The sequence below is a fragment of the Euwallacea fornicatus genome, chromosome 8 (genome assembly GCF_040115645.1).
Source record: "Euwallacea fornicatus isolate EFF26 chromosome 8, ASM4011564v1, whole genome shotgun sequence".
Lineage (NCBI taxonomy): Eukaryota > Metazoa > Arthropoda > Insecta > Coleoptera > Curculionidae > Euwallacea > Euwallacea fornicatus.
In genome coordinates this window covers 2,080,677-2,104,085 of record NC_089548.1, presented here as the reverse complement: position 1 = coordinate 2,104,085, position 23,409 = coordinate 2,080,677, and the positions used below count along the sequence as shown (strand labels likewise).

Here is a 23,409-nt window from a genome sequence, read left to right as displayed (position 1 = left end):
TTATAATATTTCTAGGTCTAGAAATCAGTCAGTTTTGTAGTTTCTGTTGTTTTCATTAGAGAGTTAGTAAGTAACTACAACCAGTAAGTGAATTGTATGTGCTGGTGGTAAGCCTAAAGATGTCCTCTGCATGTAACGAATTACATCACAGTGTAATTGGCCGGTGAAAAATAAATATTTATTACTGAAAACAAAAAATTAATTATACTTCTTCCGGTAAGATTTTATCCCCCTTCTCCTCCTCAGAACTCGTTATGATATATGATCGAAAAACGGTTAACAAGTAAATATAACTGATCTAACCCATAATATGAAGATCTACGTAGGTGACGTAGTAACGAATGCTGCATTGCCAGTTCTATCTGTTTGCAAGGCACGGTACATAAGCCATTAACCTATCATTTCCAGGAAGTGTTGTCAGAGTGTCACTAACAATTTTTGCTCATTCACTGTCAGTCAGGAACCCAACATCGTTCAGGAACCAGCTTTTAAAAAAATTGCAAATTTAATTTCACTATTCCACTCAAGCTAATCACGTTTCGTGGTTCCTACTAAGTTTACATCTCAGTTTTAAGGTAATTTTGCATCTCTGTTAGACGCATTTTTGATTCCAACTCAGGGTTTAATTTGTGTCTGTATTCAGAACTTATTATATTTTATCAGCCTTACAAGTCTGTTAGCAATAAATTAATAGTTTACAGAGGAAATTTCAACCAACATTGGTGAAAGCGGGGTATTAATAATTATTCACATCGGTATAGTAAGGTGCCTTTTCTTACAGGTATTTAGAAACTATGAGTGATTCAACAGATGCCACTCCACCACCTACTACTCGGGGGCTCAATTTTGAAGCTCTCAAGGTTCACATTATCGAACACAAAATTGACTGTGGTTTGTGGCTCATGAGGGTATTGGTTATCCTGTTTTCTTTTGGATATTTTATACCTCTATTTGGGTAAGATTATTTACTTCAGTGAGTTAAACTAGGTTTATACAGTTCATAACAAAATGTGTGATAAATAATTACACAGAAACTTAAAGAGTTAATATGACATGTGTCTGATATATTATGTATACATAGAATTTACTTCTTGAACTCCACTATGGGGATTTCGGTAATCTTAAAAGATAAAAGGTTGGGTTAAATTGGGGCAAATTTGTACATTTAGAGTCTATATAGTAGGTAAATAGTAATAGATATTACCATAAAACCAATTTTCAATGTTATGCCATGTTGAACACAGTAACTTTCACCCAGTTTTTTGCATAAAAGACGTATATGTGTAGGACACCAAAACTAAAATGTAGTCAATAAATAAACCTTTTCCTCATGAACTCAATATCCCATATTATTTATGTGTTGGAAAAGTTTTTTTTAAACTTTTATTGATCACACTGATAGTATTTCAAACATTTTTTCAACAAATCAACTTTTTTTATCCCTTTTTGTACAAATACAGTAAAACTTCTCAAGAAATATTCTAATATGTCTTTGTCATGCTCTTTATTTTCAGGGAATCTCAAAGTGCATATTACAAAGCACTTATAGCAAATGCAGCTATCAGTGCCTTACGATTACATCAAAGGCTGGGAAGGGTGCAATTTTCCAGACAGTTTGTGTCACAATTAGTAACAGAGGACAGTGGACACTATCTGTTTTATTCCTTGATATTTATTTTTGTAGCTCCAGCAACTTGTATCCTTTTTCAAATTGCCTTAGGTTAATTATTATACCTACTCTGATAATTGGTGCACTTTAACCTTTGACAGTAGCCTCAAGGTATCTGAAAAGTGAGTTTATTTACATTCAGACCCAAAAATTAATGAATTTTTATTTAACGAGATGAGTTATTTTTGCATAAATGCATATATTAAAATGGAAGATCACGTCCACCTTAATTTTTCTGGTTTATGTCACATATAATAGTATTAAATTGAATGTTGAGCATAATGTTTAGTATTTAAAACACTAATTACTGATAAATTTTATTGTCATAAATTTGTAGATTTAATTTTACAGACAATCACAATTAATCCCTTAACATGAGATATTAGTGGTTGTGTTGCCAGTACTTCTCTTTGCTATTCTTCATGCATCCAGTTACTCACTAACTTTATTAGACGTAAGTATTTATAGGACACTCAGTATATCGAGAGCTAATCTGTCAAGAATCTAAAATTGGTCTATTAATAGAACTTTCAGCCGTAGACAAATTTTTAATTTTAAATGGTTTTGTCAGCTTAACACAGCGGTTTCTTTATGCTCGTTAAATGGTTTATTGCAAGACCAAAAGGTGAATAAAATAATTGTCTTGACGTACTTGTTGAACTACTCTTAATTTAATAGTTAACACCATTCAACAAGCTTGAAAGTGTAAAGTCCTTGCGCTTGTTTCTGTATTTTTATTTCAAGAAGAAAGGGGTTAAATTCAGAGATTCTAATTTATAATTTTTAATTTTATATAGCGAGAGAGGAAAAGGATTTATCCCACGTTTAGCTTTATTTAATACTTTTTCTGTTTACAGACTCTAGGCCAAAATTCGTGGTGGGGATGCAGGCTACTCATATCTTTCGTGGAATTTCAGTCATTAAACATTCTCAGGTTCGTTTCGCTTACTGAAATCCTCCTCATGCCCTACACTGTGCTACTGGCCTTAACGTAAGTATTCCACAACTAAAAATCGATAAGCATGTCTGATTGCTATCAATTTAGTGGCAGAGCCGGCCTCCTGACCCCGTTCATTTACTATAACTTCCTGGCCCAGCGATACGCCTCCCGAAGAAATCCCTACACGAGGAACATGTTCCGTGAACTACGGTTGTTCTTCGAGAGCTTGGCCAACAAACCGAGCGTACCACAGATAATTAAAACTCTAATTAACAATACCATACAATTCGTTTGTAAGCTTTCACCCCCGGTGGTAGTGCAAACACCTCAAACAGCTCAATAATAAAGTCTTTAAGTTACAGTTTATACGTACTATTACGTAATAGGTACAGATTCAGTAGGTACTAATTTTACACCACAAGAATAAAGTAATTTTTAAGGATATTTGTTGGGATATATTTTCGAATTAGGTACATGACTGCACGCTTATTTGATTTTTTCCGGTTTGTGAACGCAATTATTGAGAGGCCAGTTGAACCTTTGAGGAATATGCGTTCAAGTTCTAAGCGTATCGATGTATTCACTAATGATAATACTTTGCTATATTGTCGATTTTCGTGTTGATTCATGTTGAGTTATTTCCATTGGTGCTTTATGGTGTTCTGATGCAGAATTATATCATCAACTCATTCGCAAGTCTTGATTTTTGATGTCGAATCTGCAGGTTTACGCATTTCCATTGACTCGTTGAATTTGTAAATTGTAAATATGTCCATTCTTGACTAAAAGAAAACTGAAAAGTCGTTAGAAATCGACACACAACCCCAAGGATTGCCTTATTCATCCATTTAACTTTAACAAACTAATGTACAAGACGTTTCTAGAAGACCTAAACACCCCCTTCTTCAGTTTTACCTCATATTTTTTCACATTCAACAGAGCCAAATTGGGTAGTGACACTCACAAAACATTCTTATTTTTATTGTTTTATTAGATGCGGGTATCGTGGTAATTTTAAAACAGTAATTTCAAACTCTGCCGGTATCGTTACATAAAATGGCTGTTTTAAAATAAGTACGAGATAACGGGGTGTTTAGTTGCCCTTGGAACGCTCTGTCCATTTGTGATACTGATGTAAAACAGAGAATTTAGCATTTCCATATTGACTAAATGTGAAAAAAATCGATAAATTCAAGAAATAATTCTTGTCAGTATTTAAAATTTGTGAATCGTTCTTGATTCTACAGTTTCCATTCCGAAATTCCAGGTGAGGCTCCAGTCTGGGACATTATATTGTTGAGACTATTAGGAAAGCTGATTTTTGCGTTATATAAGTAGTACGTCCATTTATTGTGGACCTGGTGGGGGTGGTTGTTTATTTAATCTTTAGTTTTTTATTCCACACGTTTATATTGTAACTATTTATTACTTGAATAAGTTTATTAGTTGTGAATAAATCTACTAAAATCGATTGCATAAATAATTTATTTAAGTATCTCTTAAGCAGACCTACTTCATCTTAAGGTTGTACCTATTTCGTTTAAAGATTAACAAGACACTCGTCGCAGAAGTATATAAAGAACACCAGGCAGCAAGGGAAAAACTGTTCTCCAAGATAGGGAGGAACTACCAGCATGTCCCAGGTGGAGAGAGTTTAGACCTAAAAATCTGAGTATAACTTATCCGAGACTAACTAGCTCTGACCACAATCATTTCCCTCGCCTTACTACCCTACAAGGTATCCTTTTCCTGAAATGGTCAAGAAAAATGTTTTAACTACTACATTATTCCTAACTAACCACCCATATGTAAGACAGCCGATGAAGAAAGTAGCATCTAGGAGGACAAAAGAGCGCCTAAGAGTCGTCAGTGATTCATTGAACGAGACGAAGAGTAAAAAGCTATAGTCCCGCTTCTGTTATCCGGGGGTAGCGAATCCTCCGATGTTAGATCGCTGAGTCACGAGACTAACTAATAGTGTTCATTACCTCAACATCGACGACTGGTAAACTCCCTTCGATACAGGGTGTTTCATATGGTGGTGCTTGAAGAGGTTATAGAGGTCACTGCAATAGAAAACTTTTTCGTACAAATTTCTAATTGAAAATTAGTCTTTTTGGCTCTGAAGTAGTTATTATTCAAATATGTAATTTTTTGTCGGTGACATAAAAAGACATCGATATTTAAGTAGCTTTTATTAAAAACATTGTAAAAATAATAAATTTACACTAAAGGTTTAAAACGACCACTAATCTCGGTACATAAATTTGTTCGTCGAATCACAAAATTGTGCACCTTTAATAGCTTGTGCGGATATTGCTGCGCCAAAAAACAGGCTGCCATCAGTCTCTCTAACGGTTGTTCGTGGTGGCTATAAGGCAATGTGAAATATAATGTAAAAAAAATCCAACGGGGTTAAATCGGGACTTCGCGCTGACCAACTAATAGGTCCTTCTCTTCTGAATCATTGCCCACGAAAGTCTAGCTTTAAGTGAACCTGCACATGGTTGGCAAAATATGTAAGTGCACTGCCATGTTGGAACAATGTTCTATCCTGTATCATCATTAGAATGCTTGCATTTTTCATTAAGTTGAGAAGTACGTTTTTCAAAAATTTAGGTGGATGGAACCGAGGTGAGACAGGAACGGATCACTTAAAATCCCACCAATAATACCGGTCTACACGTTGATAACAAATTGATTATCATGTAATCTAATCCATTTGGCATGATAATCGTCATCGGTCTGTATGTGGTGATTGCGACTATTAAGACACTCTTTCTTGGTAGAAGGATCGTCATCTGCAGATCAACTCATTGAATCGAAATCTAGTTATTCTGCAATACGTTGCAAAAACCATGGATAAAATTGTACCCGCAGACTATGATCCTGTGAACTCAAAATGTAGCCTAGAACGTGTGTCTAAAATTTCATCTGAAATTTGGCACCATTTTTCGAAACACCCTGTATAATATGTTAAACTTACAATGCGACTTACCTCTGCATTTATTTTTGCGTTATCAGGATTGTTTTGGCGTTTTTATAGCGTAAACATGGTAACAATAGGACAGAGCAGTGTCCTTCGAGTGACTTATTGGTTTATTTAATATGCGTATAGTCCGAATGCCAATTGATATTTATCAAATTAATAAGATTGAGAGAGGCCGAATAGCGGATTTAAGGCTTCAAAACTCTAAGAATATACTCCTTCGAATTTCAACAATTTTTTACATACTGACTGTTGAAATGTGACACATTTCTTCACTTTCTGATTGTTGTAACTTGTGAACTGTTTGAGGTGGAGCAAAATGGCTTATTCAGGGGCGCAAACGTTGTCGTAATGAGCCGACCCATTTGTACTAATCTTGCCATGAGAAATGCGCACTCCAATAATTATTAAAAAAAACACACTAATGGTGTCCGTTCAGTTTTCGATACCACGCATCACCTACTCACCTGTTCAACAAAATCTGATTTATTAGGTTCATACAACGAGAATACTGCAGGAACGGCACTGGAAGTTCAGAAAAAGCAAAAAAACGCAAAAAATCTCTGCAGATAAAATTCTATATTTTAACAACAAAACGCATTTGTTATAGGCTAGCGTTTGAGATGACTCCCAAGAAAAAACAATAAATTAACCTTAGCGCTAATTAAAAGAATCAATCTCCTGCATTCACTCGTTATAACTTACTAATGTATGAGCGTTCATTCATGCTTCCTTAAGACCTTCCTTAATATTCGAAAATAAATAACATTATTAAGCACAATTAGTAACAGCAGTCTCTAAACAATATTTTCCAGTCGTAGCGGAGTTTTAGACGAAGTGTCTAATTTAGAAACCCGTTACTTTCAGCTTAATAAATACACTTGAAGTCAATTTTTTCAGGCTAATTCACCAGACATTGCTACTATAGCAACCTACATAGAAATATTAATTGATTCGAAACTCCCTAATATACTTCATTACACTGTAAATATCCCATTTTGCAATTGTCCCCGGACCTCCCTCGTCTTCCGGCCTCATACAACAAGTCGAAGACGGTTTTACCACCCGATTTATCAAGCATAAAACTGGCAGCGTAACTGAAATGACAATTTTGAATATTATAGTTTCATTCGCCATGTGTTTTGCACGAAAAGTTAAGCTTTGTCATTATTGAGAAATTGTCGTAACCATAGCAACACAAATTGACATATATATATATATTGCTGATAGTGTTGCAATAAAATTCCTCGCAGTGTCACCATAAAATTTCTGTCAATGTGGCAGTGAAAGACTCAGTGACTAAGAGTTAAAAATTCTTCAAGCATGCCAAAAACACGTATCATTTAGTTCATGAAATTCTCCTCCAGATATAGCTTGTGCATCTGGAATTATCCGAATCTCTTCTATCCATACGCAGTGGTACAGTGCGGGTCAGAAAAAAGTCTTCGGACACTCATGGTCTTTTCATTTCACAATGCATTTATGCACACTGCACAAACAACTATCAATAACTTTCAATGCGTTGGTCATATATGTTTATCCCTACATTAAATCATATAAATTGTGCATCAAAAGTTTTTTTTTTTAATTGTAGCATAATACTCTCATTTGTCCAATAAAAATTATCGATAATTTCCATTGCACTAGTCAAGTATAAAACTGGTTTATTACCTTCCAATATTGCAGAACAATGAGCTTTGCCCGACATCTCTGGAGCATTCGCTGTTAGCCTGACAGATGTACTTAGCCATGCAAGAATCCTCCTCAGTACCCAGCGACCTAACATACCCTTTGGCCATAGTTAAACCAGCTACAGCAGCGTCACTGATGGAGTCTTTCCTGCCTATGTTCCTGGCCGCCATTGAGCGGTGCGAAAAGGAGGTTTTCAGGGCGTCGAGAAGGTTGACCACGATATTGATGAACTGCAGGGAAGAAGAGTATTGTTTCGTTAGTATTTTTGTTGGACGAATAAGATCAAGCTATGGAAACTGACACCGTGCATATTTTCCCATTATTGTGTGGAAGGGTCACCAAAAATCAACATTTTACCCTATCCCCCCCCCACCAGCACCGTGTCATATTTACATACCTCTCCCGCCTGTTTTGCCATCATGCTCACTTGCTGCGGATCTCTGCCTCCCACAAGAGTCGACACTATAGCTGCCAGAACTCCCTGTGTAATTTACAATAAGCGACTAACTACATAGGAATAGTATCTTGGATCACTATAGTGCTAAGAGAATTTCTATAACTACTCGAGAAAAAGATAGAAAGATCAAGTTTCTTTTTATATACACAATTGATTGCTAATTAGCGCTTAATGTGGTCGTAGCAAAAGTGACTTTCAAACATATACCGTATTATAAACACGTTCATGCTAAAGACTGACCTGTAAAGGAGAAGCACCGTTATCAATTTTATCGAAACCATCGCCCTGGGCCGCGGCCCCGCCTCCTAATATTGCCGTAAGAATTTTTAATGCAACTGAAAGGAGGTTGGCCCATGGGGACGTAGGCATCACCGGGCCATCATCGAGATTATCTGATTTAGGCGGTCCAGTGTTTATTCCTCCGGGGTTAAAGATCATTTGCATAATCGCACCTACCATTAATCAACACCAGAATAATAATTTATCTCTCGGGACTACCTACCTAGCAAGTTGGACCAGGAAAATCCTCCTCCGACCGCACTTCCCTGCGATATATCGTTGCTCTGGATATCGTCCAAGTCAGTTGGGACTTTCTTGAGGACATTGGATTTTTCAGCAAATTTCCTTTCGGACCTTGATGGGACTTGATGCGCTGGGCTTGTATGGATATTTTTATATTCTGGAGGCGGTTGACTGTTGGGGTATGCCAGGGTGCTTATGAGCGAACTGCTCACCAGCAAGAACAGAAGATGGTATCCTGCGATCTGTTTCGTCATCTTGGTATCACCTTTACGGAGGAATACCTGCGGGTAAGTGCGTGTCAGCTGCTCAAAAATTTGTCAGAAAAATAGAATTAAGATCATTAAGTTCGAACAATGGGCTCGTATTCCGGACAATGGTAATTGGCGCCCTCATATGGTATTGTTTTTTTGAAATCAGAAAGCATAGAAATTTACCCAACAGGAATAAGAATCTGAAATCGTAAGTGAGGTCAGCAATATTTCGAAAGCATTGTGCTTCTGCTAATTTCTTGCTAAGCAGCCAGCGCCCCAATAAATCCATACAGGCCCGTAGTGACATGACTAAATCAGACCGAATTTGCATTGGAGAAAATGAGGTAAATGTAGCATCAAAACAGATGGTAGATAAGTAAACACTGTCGATTTAAAACGCAAATACCGCACCAACTATCTGAATATTTATATACCGTTAGTCCTATTAACGTTAATTATCTCAAAAATCGCATTCTCAATACGGTTACGCAGCCGAGCCACTGTTCCATTTTTCTTGTTAAGTGAGTTAAATTTATTCTTCGCGAAGTAGGTAAAACACGAAGACTGCTGATAATTTCAGAAAATAACGGCGTAACTTCAATTGATTATCGGAATAAATCGAATAAAGGAATGGCTCATTGGATCTAATTAAATATATAGATCAACATTCTACAGTGTTCCTTGAAATAACACCTTCAGATCGGTCAAGGTCATTTGATTCGACCGGTTCAGATCATCTTGTTGGACCGGTCCATGTCATCTTATTGGACCGGTCCATGTCATCTTGTTGAACCAGTCCATGTCATCTTGTTTGACCGGTCCAAGTCATCTTGTTTGACCCGTCCAAGTCATTTTATTGGACCGGTCCAGATTGTTTTGTAGGGCCGGTCTAGGTTATTTCGATGAGACAGTGAGATTTAAGTTAAATCATACTTTAGACTCATTCGAACAGATTTATCCTGACTGCATTTATTTGTATTAGAAAGTTGGATACATCTGAATAAAGCCCCGAGCAAAACTTAAACTGGCCAAACCCGGTCTATGTCGATATTAATTATCTTTCATAAGTTTAGATTAATTGCGAACAAAAAAATTTGTACTCTTATTTTTTATTTAATTTTAATTAAATTCCAAATTTTAGAAAAGTACACCTTTAATTCAAAAATCCCGAATTTTATTTCTTTACTATTGAGCTACTGCTTCATCTGAACTTCGGAAAAAAACTCATTCTGGAAAAAGCATCGCAGTCAAAATTTGCGATGCATTTTTACCATTCTTGTATTAGAACTACCGATTTTGTAAACAGTATTTCTGAAGAGAGAGAAACTGAAAACAAGCATTCCAGCCCTGAGAATGTGAGAATAAGCCCTAAAATATCAACCCTAATAATGAAAATTAATGAGAATACCAATTTTTGTATTCATTAATATTCCGTTTAATACTAAAAAATGCCAATTTCTTGCCCAATTCTTGGTAATAAGAAATAATAGCATGGAAAATCTTCAATTATGACTTTAAATTAAAATCCTTTATTTAGGTCAAGTCAGCGGCGTGCATTAAAACGTTATTCTTGTCGAAAGCAGTACCTATTACGGAAAAAACTGAAGAATTTTTTCTTCAGAACTAAGCACAGAGTTCAGGCACATAAAATTTGTTTAAAAATCAGTGGCGTACCAGACAATGTCTCCAAAAGATATTTTTGGTACAAGCGCCACCAGCGCAGCTGAATTTTTAAATTAAAGAATCACCCTGGATGTAAAAGTAAAAGTATCTTTATAAAAGTTCTTAATAGTTATAAAATGGATGCGTTCAGATATGCTGGGCCGTTTAGAAAAATACGATCGCTACCAATTTTCGTATTTTAAAGGATAAAATCAGTATATTAATTTTTAGACGGTGCCGTTTATTTTTTTGAATACATTTTCATTCAGAAAATTCCTCAGTAACTGTAATGGAACGAGTTTTCAGAAATCCCCAAACTTTTCAAAAAGCGTTTATAGGAACCAAAAATCCTTTCCAAGCATAGGAATTATCAAGACAAATCTTTGGGAGACAAGGAAATGTAGCATTTACCGGCGTTTCCAGGAACTTTGAAGCATGCGGAGAATCTCCAATGATTTTACGAGCTTAGTAACAATATCTCAAAAACTGACCAATACAGTTTACCTTCTGGTCCATTGCGCATCACTCAATCAAGTAATGAAAATAGCGTGTTAAGTGTAAACCACAAGTGCAAGAACGTATTTAACTCTCTATAAACACAGTGAAATTTAAACCCGTTATAATAACTCATCAATGTAGAGGCATCACGGCTAACTGGGTGTTTTCACTTATACTGTTATATGTGTATAGCACGAATTGAATATATAGAGGTATTTATTAGTGATTTTATTTAATTTTTTAATTTAGGATTGTTTCAGGAAGTAAAACAACCTTGACAAGTAGGGGTCGAAGCACCCCTAGGCTCTCTTAAGTACATATTTCCCACCACTAGGAAAAAAGTTCAGATAGTACCCAATAGAAAGTAAGGCGTTAGTCACAACAAACCGGAACTGGCCGATTTAGTGCCGGAATACTTCGTTGGACATTCCCAGTCCAAAAAAATTTTAATGGATGTTTGAACTGAAATATGCAGCCCTAGGGGCTATAAGAGAATTGCGAAGAAATGGCAAAGCATCTTCTTCACCCTTTACAACGGAAGCGCTGAGAACTACCAGTCCACCAATTTTCGCCCTTCATTGATTACCATCACACTCGAAAAATCCCATTAAAGCTTATCTATCCGAGTCAATAAAGGACTTTATGATGTGCACTCTAACAGGAGCAACCAAAAACTCCAAGATCAATCTTATTTTTAAACAAGAACTAACAGGATCCAGGTTTACTGCCGTTCGTGCTCTTCTCTACCTACTTACCTGATTTAATTTCAATCGGTCACGATTTAACACGCGGAACCAGCGGACATGGACGCGAAGACGTACAAGCGCAAATGATTCCTCAAGTACCTTGAACTTCACTTTATATATGATGACCCACTTACCTTCGACGGTTAACAGAATCGGTAGAAGACGTTTTTAAACTGCCGCAGCTATTTAGACCGCAATCATTGGCGTCGCGAAATTGCCCGAAAGCTCACATGATTTTTCACTTTTCCAGGGGGAAACTTTTAGATAATCGTTTAATGAACGATAAGTAACATGAAAAAATTTACGAATTAAAATTTTCTATGAAATTGACGTGACATTGAATTACTTTCAGCCTTCAGGAATTTGGACAAGTCGAGTACCTCAGCATAGAGGATACCTGGTCGTGGAAAATATTCAACCTGCATGAATCTCTATACCATCCACATATTTTCCTAACGCTGCAATTGTTATTACAAAGGCTGTTTTGACATACAGCTATATCCGTTACCAATTACCCATGGGCGTAGGCCCCACATCACCATCACTAAGCCACTTATCACTTAAGCATATTTTCGGGGAATTTTTCATCAAATGGTGGTCAACTCAGGTGCAATATGGTTTACGGTGACGCATCAGTAGTCAGACGTAATCAAAACTAATGCTTTATTATTAGTCACATCCCATATAATAATCATTACATCAATATCTGGAAAATCATTTTCTCTGTTGGCTTTTCACTGGTATCGCAATCATTCTTAGGGCTTCCGCCAGAACGGCTGACTGCAACAGCTATCTTCTCTTGTTCTCTGAACTCGACCTGGTAAGCAACAGTTAAGGAAGGCTTCGATAGCCATGAAATTAGACATAAAGCAACCTGAAAGTGCTTAAAAAGGATATTGTTTCTCCCTGGACTGGCTCCTCTCGTGCGATTTGTCTCTACTCGAGTACTGCGGAGATATTTCCTAACAAATAAAAATTCTGCATGAGAAACGACCGCATATTCTAGATAATGAGTTGAAGTCTCAAACAGACAAAAAAACCCTAATACCTTTGAATCCCGGATTTCCCTAGACTCCGCTTTCCTGTGGTGTTTCTCCCTCGTTACCACAACTGGTTGATCCACTTTGTCCCCGTTTTGATGCGATATTTTACCTGAAAACAAATCTTCAGATATTTAACCACCTTTAAAACGCACTCACCTTTTTCCTCATCTCTCCTGCGCTTCGTAAGATCTTGCTGTGCTGCCTCTTCCAAGCGATCCTTGAAAGAGATGTTAACAATGCTTACTTCACGGATAATTAAGTATTGGGAGCTACATTTATTATTATTTCATTTTATATCTAACCATTTACTTTTTCTCCACTTCCAATGCGCATTAATGATATTTCCAATGTATTAGATAATTTGCCTTTGAGCACATTCTTTGATATATTCATTGAGCTACATTTACACCATATCCAATTAATCTTAATTAGTTTTTAAAAGTTTATTTAAAGTCAACATACTTTTTACCATAATCAGTAATGATTAACTACAAAATCTGCTAATTGATTAACAAGATGAAGTTAGAAACCAACAACTATCATACTATCTACCTATATACTACACTATGTACTAAATACTATGTACATACACATATATGCCACCACTGACACCTACCCTTTTTCGACCGACTCTCCGGTCCTTCTTCAAATCTTTGTTCACATTTTCGACCGATTTGTCCCTGCGGTCTTTCGACTTTGAAGATCGCTCCTTTTTTTCTTCTTGGACTGTATAAGTTTCCGTCGGCTGAGAAATGCCCCGTTTGCGCTCATCGTATTTGGAGCCCTGAAAATAACGGACCTACCAAAGTTTTAAAGATTTCCATAGGATGGAAAGAATGTTTATTCTCAATGTCAGGCGCTTACTAAACATGGTGATCTTGAATCAATTTTGGGAAGTATCAACTGGAGTATGATGTGACCAAAAGGTTTCCGACCTTCTTATTCGAGTTGAATAGGGACGGGAATAAATAACACACACAATATTCAAAATTATTTTTAAAATCTTGAGATATTTTAAGCAAACTAACGAAATATACAGCGTGACCCTTTTCCAACTATTCGCCCACCTAACGAAAGAAAACCACCATGCACGCAACCGGAAAATAATCAATTTCCGAACTATTTTCGGTAGTGGCCAAAGTTCAATAAGGTCACGGTTAATTGACAACTTTGACATAATATCAATGTCGATTCAAAATTATCTCGGCGTTTTGAAACATATTTTTAGTGAACTAATACAGGGTGGCCCTCTTTCGAGGGATTTACACGGTACACGACAAACGATAATAGTCAGAAATACCGAAGAGGAGCAATACAAACTCGAATTTCAGGCTTACATCTCACTGGTCCACCTAACAAAAAAAGAGTCACCCTGCACGCAAATGAAAAATAACGTATTACTAGACTGTTTTCGGTAATGGCAAAAATTCTATGGCAAAAGCGATCACAGATGTCGACCACTTTGCTCTATTCGCAGCAACATTTTCTTAGAAAACAGTTCGTAATATAGAAATGCTCTAAAATTATTGAGTAGCTATACAGGGTGATTCAAATAGCCCCTCTATGAGAAAAATGAGGATTTCTTGAAATCGTATTTAGATAACGGTGACCATAGCCAGTTAATATAAATCTAAATATGATATTTTCGAGCGACCACTTCCGAAAATACCGATAACATGTATAGACCGAGGATTTCAAAATTAGCAATATTCTTCCGTTTTGAACCACTTTTGTAAGAAATCATTAAGATTTTTTGCAGATCATTTTGACAGTGACCGAAAATCACGCTGCTCATTTCCTATTTTGAAATTGGACACCCTGTATTTTTTACCCACTTTCTGTTATAACCTGGTGTACCAACCCGGCTTATCAAGTTCTTACTTTTTTCTGATTTTTCGATACTCTTCGATTTCATGCAGTAATATTTCCACACAACATACTTCGAAGATGAGTCTAGCGCTACGACATCTGATTAGAAAGGAAAAATAGAAACCGCGAGTCATAAGGTCCGCCATCCCAAAAACAACAGTTCAGACATATTTTATTTATGTGAGAATTGGAGCGATTTAACCACTTTTATTGGTTCACTGTTCAAGAGTACTGTTCATAGCGCTAGACACGCGCTTCGAACGTTACTTTAAACTTAAAATATATTCCCAGAACTTTGGATACCACCATTTTTAATCGCTTAGTCACACTAAATTATATGTAAACAAATTCTTAATTAAACTTTACTAACCTGACGTAGTACTTACCTTACCCAATCCCAAATTTCGAATCTCGGGTCAAGGAAGATTGGGCTGTCTCGTGAATGAACAGATACAGAAAACGCACAAAGTCCAGCAAAATATCGTCGGTCGAAAAGGAAAAAGGAGGTACGGGGTGGGAGTCATCACCGTTCGGGCTTCATCTTCCGCAAAACCTGCATTTTGCGTCCTTCGTCATGGATTTCTTGTGTTAAAATTTCTCAATTTCTTCGTAGGCATTCGCATTTTCTTCATTACTTCTTGCAGCTGATAATCACAATGAAGAAACTATGAAACGCATCTGGCAACATCTCGGATCTTCAATCCCTCTGTGTATCTGTGATTGACGCTGATCTTCAGCGAGTGAAATTAAAGCTTGTGAGGTGACAAACACTATTAATCTTTCTTGATATACAGGAAGCCGAGCAGCTTTGAGATTGTATTTGCATCAAAGTAAAAAGATTTGCCTTTATATCAAATATCAAAGCTGTATTTGTGCCCAACTTGAGGCTCACATTTTCTTGAAAATTCATTCTGGTTTTTTGCCTGAATTTCCAAAACCTTTCTATTTACATAATCTTCATATTTTTATTGAGATTTGATTCATCTCTCAATGTAGATGTACTAGTCAACTATTATTTTTGATCACAGGATTAAGCTTTCTCAGTTGTGATGAACACTCTCCATAACTTCTGGTGCCGAATTGCTCTCCCATTTAATTTTTTCATGCTTAAAGTCGCAATGTTTAATATGCTGTTCTTTTGATTCTGCTACGTATATACTTGATCTGAGGCTTATAATTTAGATTTTAAATTCGTCTTCCATTCCGTTCCTGTTTATTCCAAAATTGTTCTGCTTCAAGTGATGGTTTTCAATCAATTGTGATTAAATTATTCTTGTTCAATTGGTACTTCACAAATTCCTCCTCTAAGCGAATTTGGAACATTAAACCATCTTCGTAATGGCTTAAACCAAAATATGCAAACGCAGCGACTTCCGCCATTAAACCCGCATTTTATTTACGCAAAGTTCGTACTCGTACAAAGTCTATAAAACACTGTTCAGCCCAATCTCCCGTTGTTGTAGTGGATTGTAAAAGAGGATTGCGGACACCCTAAAACTTGTAGCGTTGCTACCTTATTCCGATACTAACCTTGGCGGTGGCACTATCCAGCTTTCTTCTTTTTAAATCTGAAACACAGAAGATTTCGGTTAATCGTTAAAAACAATAATTGATGATGATTTCTTACGTCTGTGGAGTTCTGGGTCTTGCCCATGTTTTCCGATGTTCCCGGAAGGCCCTCCACTGTCTCGGTCTTCTTTGAGACAATGCGCACTACGCTCCTCATAGAACCGGTCTTGCCGTTCACTGGAGTACCGATCTTCATTAGGACTAACGATGTCAATATGTCTCTCATCCTAACATAAATGTTCAAAATAAACAAATATAACTACGCGGGTAGTGATAAGCTCACTTTTTGCTCAATTGCTTTTTTGGATTTTTCTTCCAGTAGCCTCTCTTCTCTACGTTCCTTTCTAGCTTCTCTGTCCAGTTCATTTGACAAACGCTTTTCGTCTTTCTTTATGTATTTATCTTCACGAGACGATTTCTCATCATTTTTATCTGAATTCCTGTAAATTATTTAGATATATAATACTAAACCTTTACTGTAAACACAGATTTACAAATAATCCGTGACTGAAGGATTCGCTTTTGTCGGTTTGGTTTCCTCATGAACAACTCGAATTGGCGTAGGCTTTTTTTCAGGCAGTTCTTTAACTGCTCTCTCTAAAATAAATAGATAATTTTTATTTTATTTTTTATGTCTTTTGCTCTTAACCTTTGGAATCTCCATTAAGCCTGTCAGCGTCTTTGCCATTAGTTGCAATGGGTTCTTGAAAAGTTTTTCCCGCCTAAATTCACATAATATTAACAAGGACACGCGTGTTTTTAGCTATAGCTATAACCTTATCTTTTTCAACAGGAATATGAAAATCACTCTCCTTCATCATATGCCCCCCGTTTAGCCTTTGCTTCAATTGCCCTAAATAACTGCTTGATAAAGTGAATAAATCCTGCCGATTGTTTTTCTCTTCATCCCGCACTTTTTCGATCCTTTTTTCCAAGAATTGAGCTATAAGTTTCTTTTGTAAAATATGCGTTTTATTCATGTAGAAAGTGACTTACCCAATTTAATTAAAACCGGGAAAAACGGTATGATTTTGATTAGAATTATAAGGGCGTTTCTGATTTGTACATAATCCTTGGACTCTAGGCAAGTTACTACCGCTTTGGCTAGTTTGTAATGCCACTTGTGACAAACGTGACGGTAATTTTCAAAACCCACATTATCCAGGCTGTCTGCTGTATGATTGCTCACCCTTAAGTAAAAAAAAATATATATATGCACTTTTGTGACCGTTACTGTAACTGTAGTTATAGATCGCCACAAGATTCTTATCTCATACCTGTATTTAGTCATAAAACCCGGGTAATTCGAACATTCTTTCTCAAACACCTCCTGTGATTTATGCCACTTCATCACAGTCTCCAACATGGCGTATAAAAATCGTCCATAACGTAATGCCTCGTTTTCCGTACAGGATATTATCGAATAAGTAATATCACAAAACAGCTAAAATGACACGGGGAAATTAAAATAAGCTGAAAATTTCAAAGAACCGAAGAACCTTACACGATCATAGCAAAGCAGCGTCGAAAAATTAGGAGTTTTTAATATATGAATAGTGTGAACGAACTTGGCGCAATAAATAGCATCAATCTGGGTAAACGTGCATCTAGGAAATAAGCAAAGCTGTAGGAATCTAGTTATCGACTCGGTTTTCGCCGACTTCCCAGATCTCGATAAAAACCAGTTATCTTTCTCCTGTTTAAGTCTGTACAAAACCTTCTCCACATGTTCTGTCTGCTTCTTTTTTTCATCCAAAAGCTTTTCCACTAGGGAGTTACAACGCTCCTGTTCCTTTTTGCCTAAAAACTCCACAATGATAAACTAGTCCAGTATCGACATATGAATCCATACCTTTTGTACCAATATTTTCGTTAGCTGCCGCACTTTGTTGCTTGGCCTTGCTGATAACCTGCTGATAAATATCCTCAGGCACGCACAAATCATACATAGTTAAAGACCAAAAGGTCGCTAAAAATTGAGGAGTAACATCTTCCCATGTTTTAGGGGAATGCAGAGGCAAAAGAGAATTATGGACTGGCTGCATTACTTCCTGAACGGCCTCAAAATACTTCTGATGTTTCAATGAAGTAGTCATTTTTTTATAGTTCGAATCCGCTTTGCGTATTTGGTCATAACGTTGCTAAATAGAAAAATCATCAAAACAATGTTTATTTATTAAATGAAATAACTTACATTGATCGAATGATTGAACATGGGCCTTGCGAGGAAAAAGGCGACTTCGGTGGGAATGTGGAAATTCAAAAGCATGAATTGAATGGTGGGTAATTTAGTAACGTATTCCTCGATGGTCAGAGTGGAACCCAAAAAGGTACCAAATTGAACTAGAGTGTCTTGGCACTGATCGGATAATTTTCCCACCAATTTTAAATGGCTTTTTTGGGTTTCTTTATAGACAACACAATAATTTTGTTGGGCCATCAGAAGGCACAGAGCAACAGCTAAATCGTTGTCATTCATGGCTTCTTTGAGTCGTAACGAGGACTTTTTGGTGTTCCTAATTTGACTGAAATACCCAGCCTGAAAAATTTACATCATGTTTACAGGGCTAAATATTAAAACCGCTCATATCCCCGTCCCAAAGTTTTATGATAACGTGCCCTTAAATGCAAGAGAAAAAATTCATTGATTTTAACAGATATTCTGTAACTTTAAATTTTAGGCAAGGGCAGAGAAGTTAATGGCTTAATTAATCATAGCAAAATATCTACCTCGCCCTTGAGCAATTCTCCTCCTGACATTGCATACAGTTGATCGACAGTGGAATCTTCATTGGGTTCAACACCCGCCATTTTCTGCACCACTTCTTTCAATATCAGCAGATCTAAGCTATATATTAATTATAATTTTAATATTTAGTATTTTTGTCATGAAAACTTTATTTTTCAAAGCCAAAAATCAGCAAATGAGGTATTACCCATTTTTTTTTAGTTATATATATATATATTAATTTACCTTTTTTGCGCCTTTAGTTGATTTGCGACAAATTGCAACAGCCCAGTGAGCTCAATTGAATATTTTTTGTACACAGCACCGGAAAAAATCGATAAACTCTGTAGCCACATAGATATAGAAGTACTGTCATGCTTAACTCTGAAAGCAACAAAATGAAAGTGTCACATTAATCTGTGTGTTAATAAAAACGATATATCCATTTGTCAACGATTTTGAAAAAACGTATCACACAAAATCGTGTGTACCGTTTCATGTAATGCTTAGATTAATAGTGTTATTCTACGTAAGCTGAACATGGAAGTATTAAAAGCCTTACAATCTCTTCTGAAAATAGATGCTCACCTCTTCTTATCAGCGTTGGCCAGATTTTCGATAACACAATACCCCAAAACATCATAGGAAAGGTTGGTAAGATACTTCAACGAATCCACCACAGGATTAATCAGGTTGTTGTAGACTTGAATTTGCAGTAACACATAATCAAATAAAAACCCTGGCGAGCAGTGAGTCAGCTTCCCTATTAGTCGACCAACTGGCTTCACGTTTTCCTTACTAACGCGCTTCATGATATTCTTTATCTGTTTTTCAGAGTCGGCTCTCTTTTTCATTAGTTCGGGATACACCGAATAAGTGTCGTTTTTCCATCTCGCATATAGACAATACCTAAAATTGGAAAAATTGAGATAAGTAAGAATTTCACAGTTTAAAGAAGTCGCCTACCTTATCTGATACGGATACAGTTTCACACAATTCCAAATCTCTTCTGCAATGCAACAATTGCACTCCAAATAAGACAAGGATGGCAACATGGTGGCGTCGAGGACGGAAATTATATCGTAATATAATGAACCTTTGTCGATGGGTTCGAAGCTCTTACCGGTTTCCATATTCATATCCTGAAGGATCGCTTTAAATAATCGCAATAATTTGCCTAAAAACGAGTGTCATGAAAGATTATGTGACTCAAAGATAGAAGCCATACTCATTAAAACTGGATCATAATGAAGCGATGATCCCAAATATTTCAACATAGGAATCACGTGCTGTTCAAGGCCTTCTAAAGTTCGAACAACTGGAGGAGCCAACGGGTTGGAGTGTGCAGGTACGGGAGTGCGATTGAGGTTAGAAGTTGCTAAGCAATATCTTAAATATCTATCTTTAGCTAGAGATGATTTCAAAATAAAGAAAAACTAACTTTGCATACAAAGGTTCAATGAGCGAATGTAACAGATCGCATACAGCCAATGCTATTGGTTCGAACCCAATTACGCAGTGTTCAGGCAGAAGATCTATAATAATTTTAGCGTTTGTCCAGTCCCCGATCAGCAGTAAAGCCTCACATAGCCCTGAAATAAATAAAAAAATACCCATGTATGGAAATGCTGTATAGTTTACTCTTCACTTGCATGAACTAATTCCATAAATACATAGTATATTGGTATTTTCGTGACTTCAGAAGTTCAAATTATAAAGAAACTTCAGATAACTTACGTAATTTTTGGTTGCCAGTAAATAAATCTTCAGCAACATCTGCATCATCCTTTTCATCCTCCTTCTCCTTGCTACTCAGCGATATAATTTGTAATTTACGCACATATTCTGAGGCATCTTTTAAAGCTTTTTCATGATCCTTCTGAATAATTTTATCATCTGGTGTAAGCTAAAATAAAGTCATAATCTCACTTTGTCAAGATTAGGAATTTCATATTGAATCGGCTTATTTACTTTTGAATAAATATTATCCAGTGTTATCAAATTGTGCTGTAACAAATATGCCAATAAAACGTAGAATGAGGAAGGAATCTCTTCTTCCGCATTCTTAAGGAACGCTATTTTTGTGGATAACACCTCACTGATAATGTAAGGGTCTTTAATGTAGGATTTAATAAGAGGTACAAAAATATGTGCGTCTTGGGTTTTGCTCTCAAAGCTCTCAAGAATGATATCCAACACTCTGTTTGGATCCAAGTTGAAACAGCCTGAAAGTGACTTCAATGCAAATGCCAGTATCAATTAAGACGCTTTCAAACGCACCTATAAGCGAATGAACAATGTCAATAAGACTATCTGCATTAGTTTTATCATTAAATTGTTTGTTTAGTTCGGTTTGCAACTTGGCAAAGCCCTCACATTCTTCCCTAAACAGATTGAACTTTCTTTGCTTATAGCTGAAAAGTAATATTATTATATATAATTACGATTTTAACTTAAAATGCACGACTTACTATAATTTCGTTTTAATTTTGATAAACTTTGAGTAAAACGTCCTGTTTTTTAGTATCCCGACCTCTTGCAATGTTTCAATTTCCAGTCGTTCCTTCAGCAGCTTATCTGATAAGAACTAAAAATATAATTTAATTGAAAACTATTTTCTCATAAAATTAAAACATAATACACCTTTTCGCAATCTTTAACTATCAGGCAGAAATTTGCTCTATCCTTAGAGTCCTCTGCATCTACTTGAGACGTAATGCCATCTGCTACATTTAATACGTCACAGATCACGGAGGCAACATCACTATGAATAGACTGAAAACATAAAAATAAACAATAGAGAGAACTGTTAATAGTTCAGTGAAGAAAAATCAATACTTACTACTAATTCTTGTAAGGTACTCAGTACTGCATCTTTCTTTAGTAAGCCCTTAACTCCCTTATCAATCAATAGGTTTATACCACCGGCTAGTTTCCCATTAATGTCTAGTGTAGGTGAACTGGTTTTAAGTAATGCTGTACAGGAACGTATACTGTAATGAATTGAAAAATATTATTTGAAAATTAGAATTATTCGAAGATATTCACTGATTTTTAAGAAATACAAATATAAAATTTCATAACTTTTACAGATTGTGGTTCAAGGATGAAAGGACAAATGATCAATAAATTAATAACAAATGGAAAATAATTTATTGGCATATAGAAAATAAACTAAGACACAAAAAATCAGGTAAAAGCTTAAGCAACTTGAAATATATTTAAAGAGCAAGTTTGCACTACCCAATTTGCAAACAAACCTCAAATCTCTCTGATAGTCACCAAAATATCAGCAAATTGCAGAAAAATCCCTTGCTCAATCAAGAACCCAAATAATCAGACTATTCACATATTAAATATCCAAAATACAAATGTTATTGTGTTGATCATTGCTAAACCATAAGTTATGTGGGTAATATGATGCTGATAAAGATTCTACAAAAATCAATGTCAACTTTGGATACTAGAAGATACTCTTACAGAATTTGTATGTTACAAGTAATGCAACCTGGAATTATTGCCATTTAATGTGTTTTGAACCATGTGATATTTTAAAACCTGTAGAACTGAGCAACTTGAGATTAACAACATCCATTAAATAAGTTGAAGTTAATGTCAAATCCAAATTGGATTCGATATTAATGGAATATGATTCTAATCTTAGTAACTTTCTAAAAAACAATTATGTATTGAAACCCTGTTTGCTATAAGTTAACCATAATGCAGCGTCAGGGGATTTGTACATACAAGAGATAGCTAGAGTTTAAGGTTAGAAGTTAGACTTATACTTTAAAGCGGTTTTAACGTGGATAACAAAAATACACAACAATACGACAACCAAAAGATGAATTTGCAATAGAAAACTTACAATTCCTGGCGGCCAGATTTCTCCCAATTCTTCCAAACATCGCTGGAAAAAGCTGCAGCCATTGTACTGTGTGCTTCTTAGTTTAAATTCTTGCTCTCTTACAGATTAAAGCCTTAGTTAATGAAGAAAATGTACATTAATACGCTTTCTTACTGTATTGTGTAACTTCATGGAACTAACTTTAAATTTAAACTCAATAATAGAAAGAAAATAGAAATACAATTCCAAAAACTACTTCAATTCAGCTGCAATTCACAGCTACAGCTTCCTTCTTAAAGACACATGACAATACAAGTGACAACTTACAAAAAAAATGAATTTTGACGTCATGACACTAGCTGCAACTCTTGTTCGCCCTGGTCTTGTTCAACTAAAGGTGGTCGGAGTCAACAGTAGAGCAACGAGCCAACGGTACTGGTGAACTGCTACATGAAACGCGCCATTTATTATTGAAGTTTCAAGCCTACACATAAACTCTAGTATACACTGTGCAGAATCTTAATTCTTCTATTAATGCAAATAAGCTGCTACGAGGTACGACCAGTTTTACTAGTCTGAACGCGTCCAATTTTTCAAACAGTCAGGTGAGAATCAGCTGGACAGCAAAAAGTAAATAAATATTGAATAACTATTATTCAATTAATAGCGGAAAGGGAACTGAATAAAAGGTAAATAATTAAATTAAACTACCTTGTTTTACAGCATCAAAGACTTCAAACCTTTTTATACTATGCAAATAGGTTATTATTAATTTTATTTATAATTTGTTATAATTATAAATAAGGTTATAATTTGGCAGAAATGGAGAGCCAAGATAACTCTGTGAAGAAAAGCCGAGCAGACTTGAGCAGCTTACCGACAAGGCAGTATTTAGATCAAACTGTAGTGCCAATACTAATGAGTGGA

At 36.0% G+C, this 23,409-nt stretch overlaps 3 protein-coding genes across 9 annotated transcripts; 1 reads left to right on the top strand and 2 right to left on the bottom strand.

The window, feature by feature from the left end:
• Positions 1-434: 434 nt before the first annotated feature.
• Kr-h2 (Krueppel homolog 2) lies at positions 435-4,080 on the top strand. Its single transcript, XM_066284939.1, has 6 exons — positions 435-575; positions 782-955; positions 1,515-1,696; positions 2,056-2,123; positions 2,527-2,660; positions 2,715-4,080. The coding sequence occupies exons 2-6, from the start codon at positions 795-797 to the stop codon at positions 2,950-2,952; spliced, it is 783 nt and encodes a 260-aa protein (XP_066141036.1). The 5' UTR covers positions 435-575; positions 782-794; the 3' UTR covers positions 2,953-4,080.
• A 2,080-nt stretch (positions 4,081-6,160) lies between these two features.
• Positions 6,161-11,592, bottom strand: LOC136340688 (uncharacterized). 3 transcript variants are annotated; one of them, XM_066284935.1, is made up of 6 exons: positions 11,436-11,592; positions 8,250-8,550; positions 7,988-8,199; positions 7,688-7,771; positions 7,270-7,520; positions 6,161-6,695 (listed from the first exon to the last, which is right to left on the bottom strand). In XM_066284935.1, exons 2-6 carry the CDS (start codon positions 8,521-8,523, stop codon positions 6,563-6,565), a joined length of 954 nt encoding a protein of 317 aa, XP_066141032.1. In that variant the 5' UTR covers positions 8,524-8,550; positions 11,436-11,592; the 3' UTR covers positions 6,161-6,562. The 3 variants fall into 3 exon arrangements, with proteins under 3 accessions (XP_066141032.1, XP_066141034.1, XP_066141035.1); XM_066284937.1 differs by having other exon boundaries at positions 8,250-8,534; positions 11,436-11,584; XM_066284938.1 differs by lacking the exon at positions 7,688-7,771.
• A 480-nt stretch (positions 11,593-12,072) lies between these two features.
• On the bottom strand, positions 12,073-22,801 carry tho2 (THO complex subunit 2-like protein). Of its 5 annotated transcripts, XM_066284922.1 has the most exons (30): positions 22,657-22,801; positions 22,504-22,600; positions 21,478-21,628; positions 21,279-21,410; positions 21,107-21,222; positions 20,916-21,049; positions 20,607-20,860; positions 20,373-20,541; positions 20,077-20,227; positions 19,864-20,024; positions 19,602-19,812; positions 19,224-19,544; positions 18,882-19,019; positions 18,638-18,755; positions 18,102-18,446; positions 17,760-18,048; positions 17,412-17,707; positions 17,185-17,351; positions 16,904-17,097; positions 16,684-16,850; positions 16,557-16,629; positions 16,402-16,504; positions 16,191-16,347; positions 15,966-16,134; positions 15,869-15,906; positions 13,086-13,268; positions 12,626-12,686; positions 12,475-12,578; positions 12,324-12,388; positions 12,073-12,246 (listed from the first exon to the last, which is right to left on the bottom strand). In XM_066284922.1, the coding sequence occupies exons 2-30, from the start codon at positions 22,563-22,565 to the stop codon at positions 12,216-12,218; spliced, it is 4,560 nt and encodes a 1,519-aa protein (XP_066141019.1). In that variant the 5' UTR covers positions 22,566-22,600; positions 22,657-22,801; the 3' UTR covers positions 12,073-12,215. The 5 variants fall into 5 exon arrangements, 3 of the variants coding, with proteins under 3 accessions (XP_066141019.1, XP_066141018.1, XP_066141021.1); XM_066284921.1 differs by having other exon boundaries at positions 22,504-22,790; XM_066284924.1 differs by having other exon boundaries at positions 13,086-13,253; positions 22,504-22,790.
• Between the last annotated feature and the right edge of the window lie 608 nt (positions 22,802-23,409).

Bases quoted from the DNA above. Each gene is read 5' to 3' on its own strand.
- Kr-h2 (XM_066284939.1), top strand. From the start codon at position 795: ATGAGTGATTCAACAGATGCCACTCCACCACCTACTACTCGGGGGCTC. The intron at 956-1,514 runs GTAAGATTATTT...CTTTATTTTCAG, and splicing joins TATTTTATACCTCTATTTGG to GGAATCTCAAAGTGCATATT. The intron at 2,124-2,526 runs GTAAGTATTTAT...TTCTGTTTACAG, and splicing joins ACTCACTAACTTTATTAGAC to ACTCTAGGCCAAAATTCGTG.
- LOC136340688 (XM_066284935.1), bottom strand. From the start codon at position 8,523: ATGACGAAACAGATCGCAGGATACCATCTTCTGTTCTTGCTGGTGAGC. The intron at 7,772-7,987 runs GTCAGTCTTTAG...TAAATTACACAG, and splicing joins ACGGTGCTTCTCCTTTACAG to GGAGTTCTGGCAGCTATAGT. The intron at 7,521-7,687 runs GTATGTAAATAT...TCTTCCCTGCAG, and splicing joins TGGCAAAACAGGCGGGAGAG to TTCATCAATATCGTGGTCAA.
- tho2 (XM_066284922.1), bottom strand. From the start codon at position 22,565: ATGGCTGCAGCTTTTTCCAGCGATGTTTGGAAGAATTGGGAGAAATCT. The intron at 16,630-16,683 runs GTTATAGCTATA...ATGTGAATTTAG, and splicing joins TTCCTGTTGAAAAAGATAAG to GCGGGAAAAACTTTTCAAGA. The intron at 12,687-13,085 runs GTAGGTGTCAGT...ATCTCTTTCAAG, and splicing joins GGAGAGTCGGTCGAAAAAGG to GATCGCTTGGAAGAGGCAGC.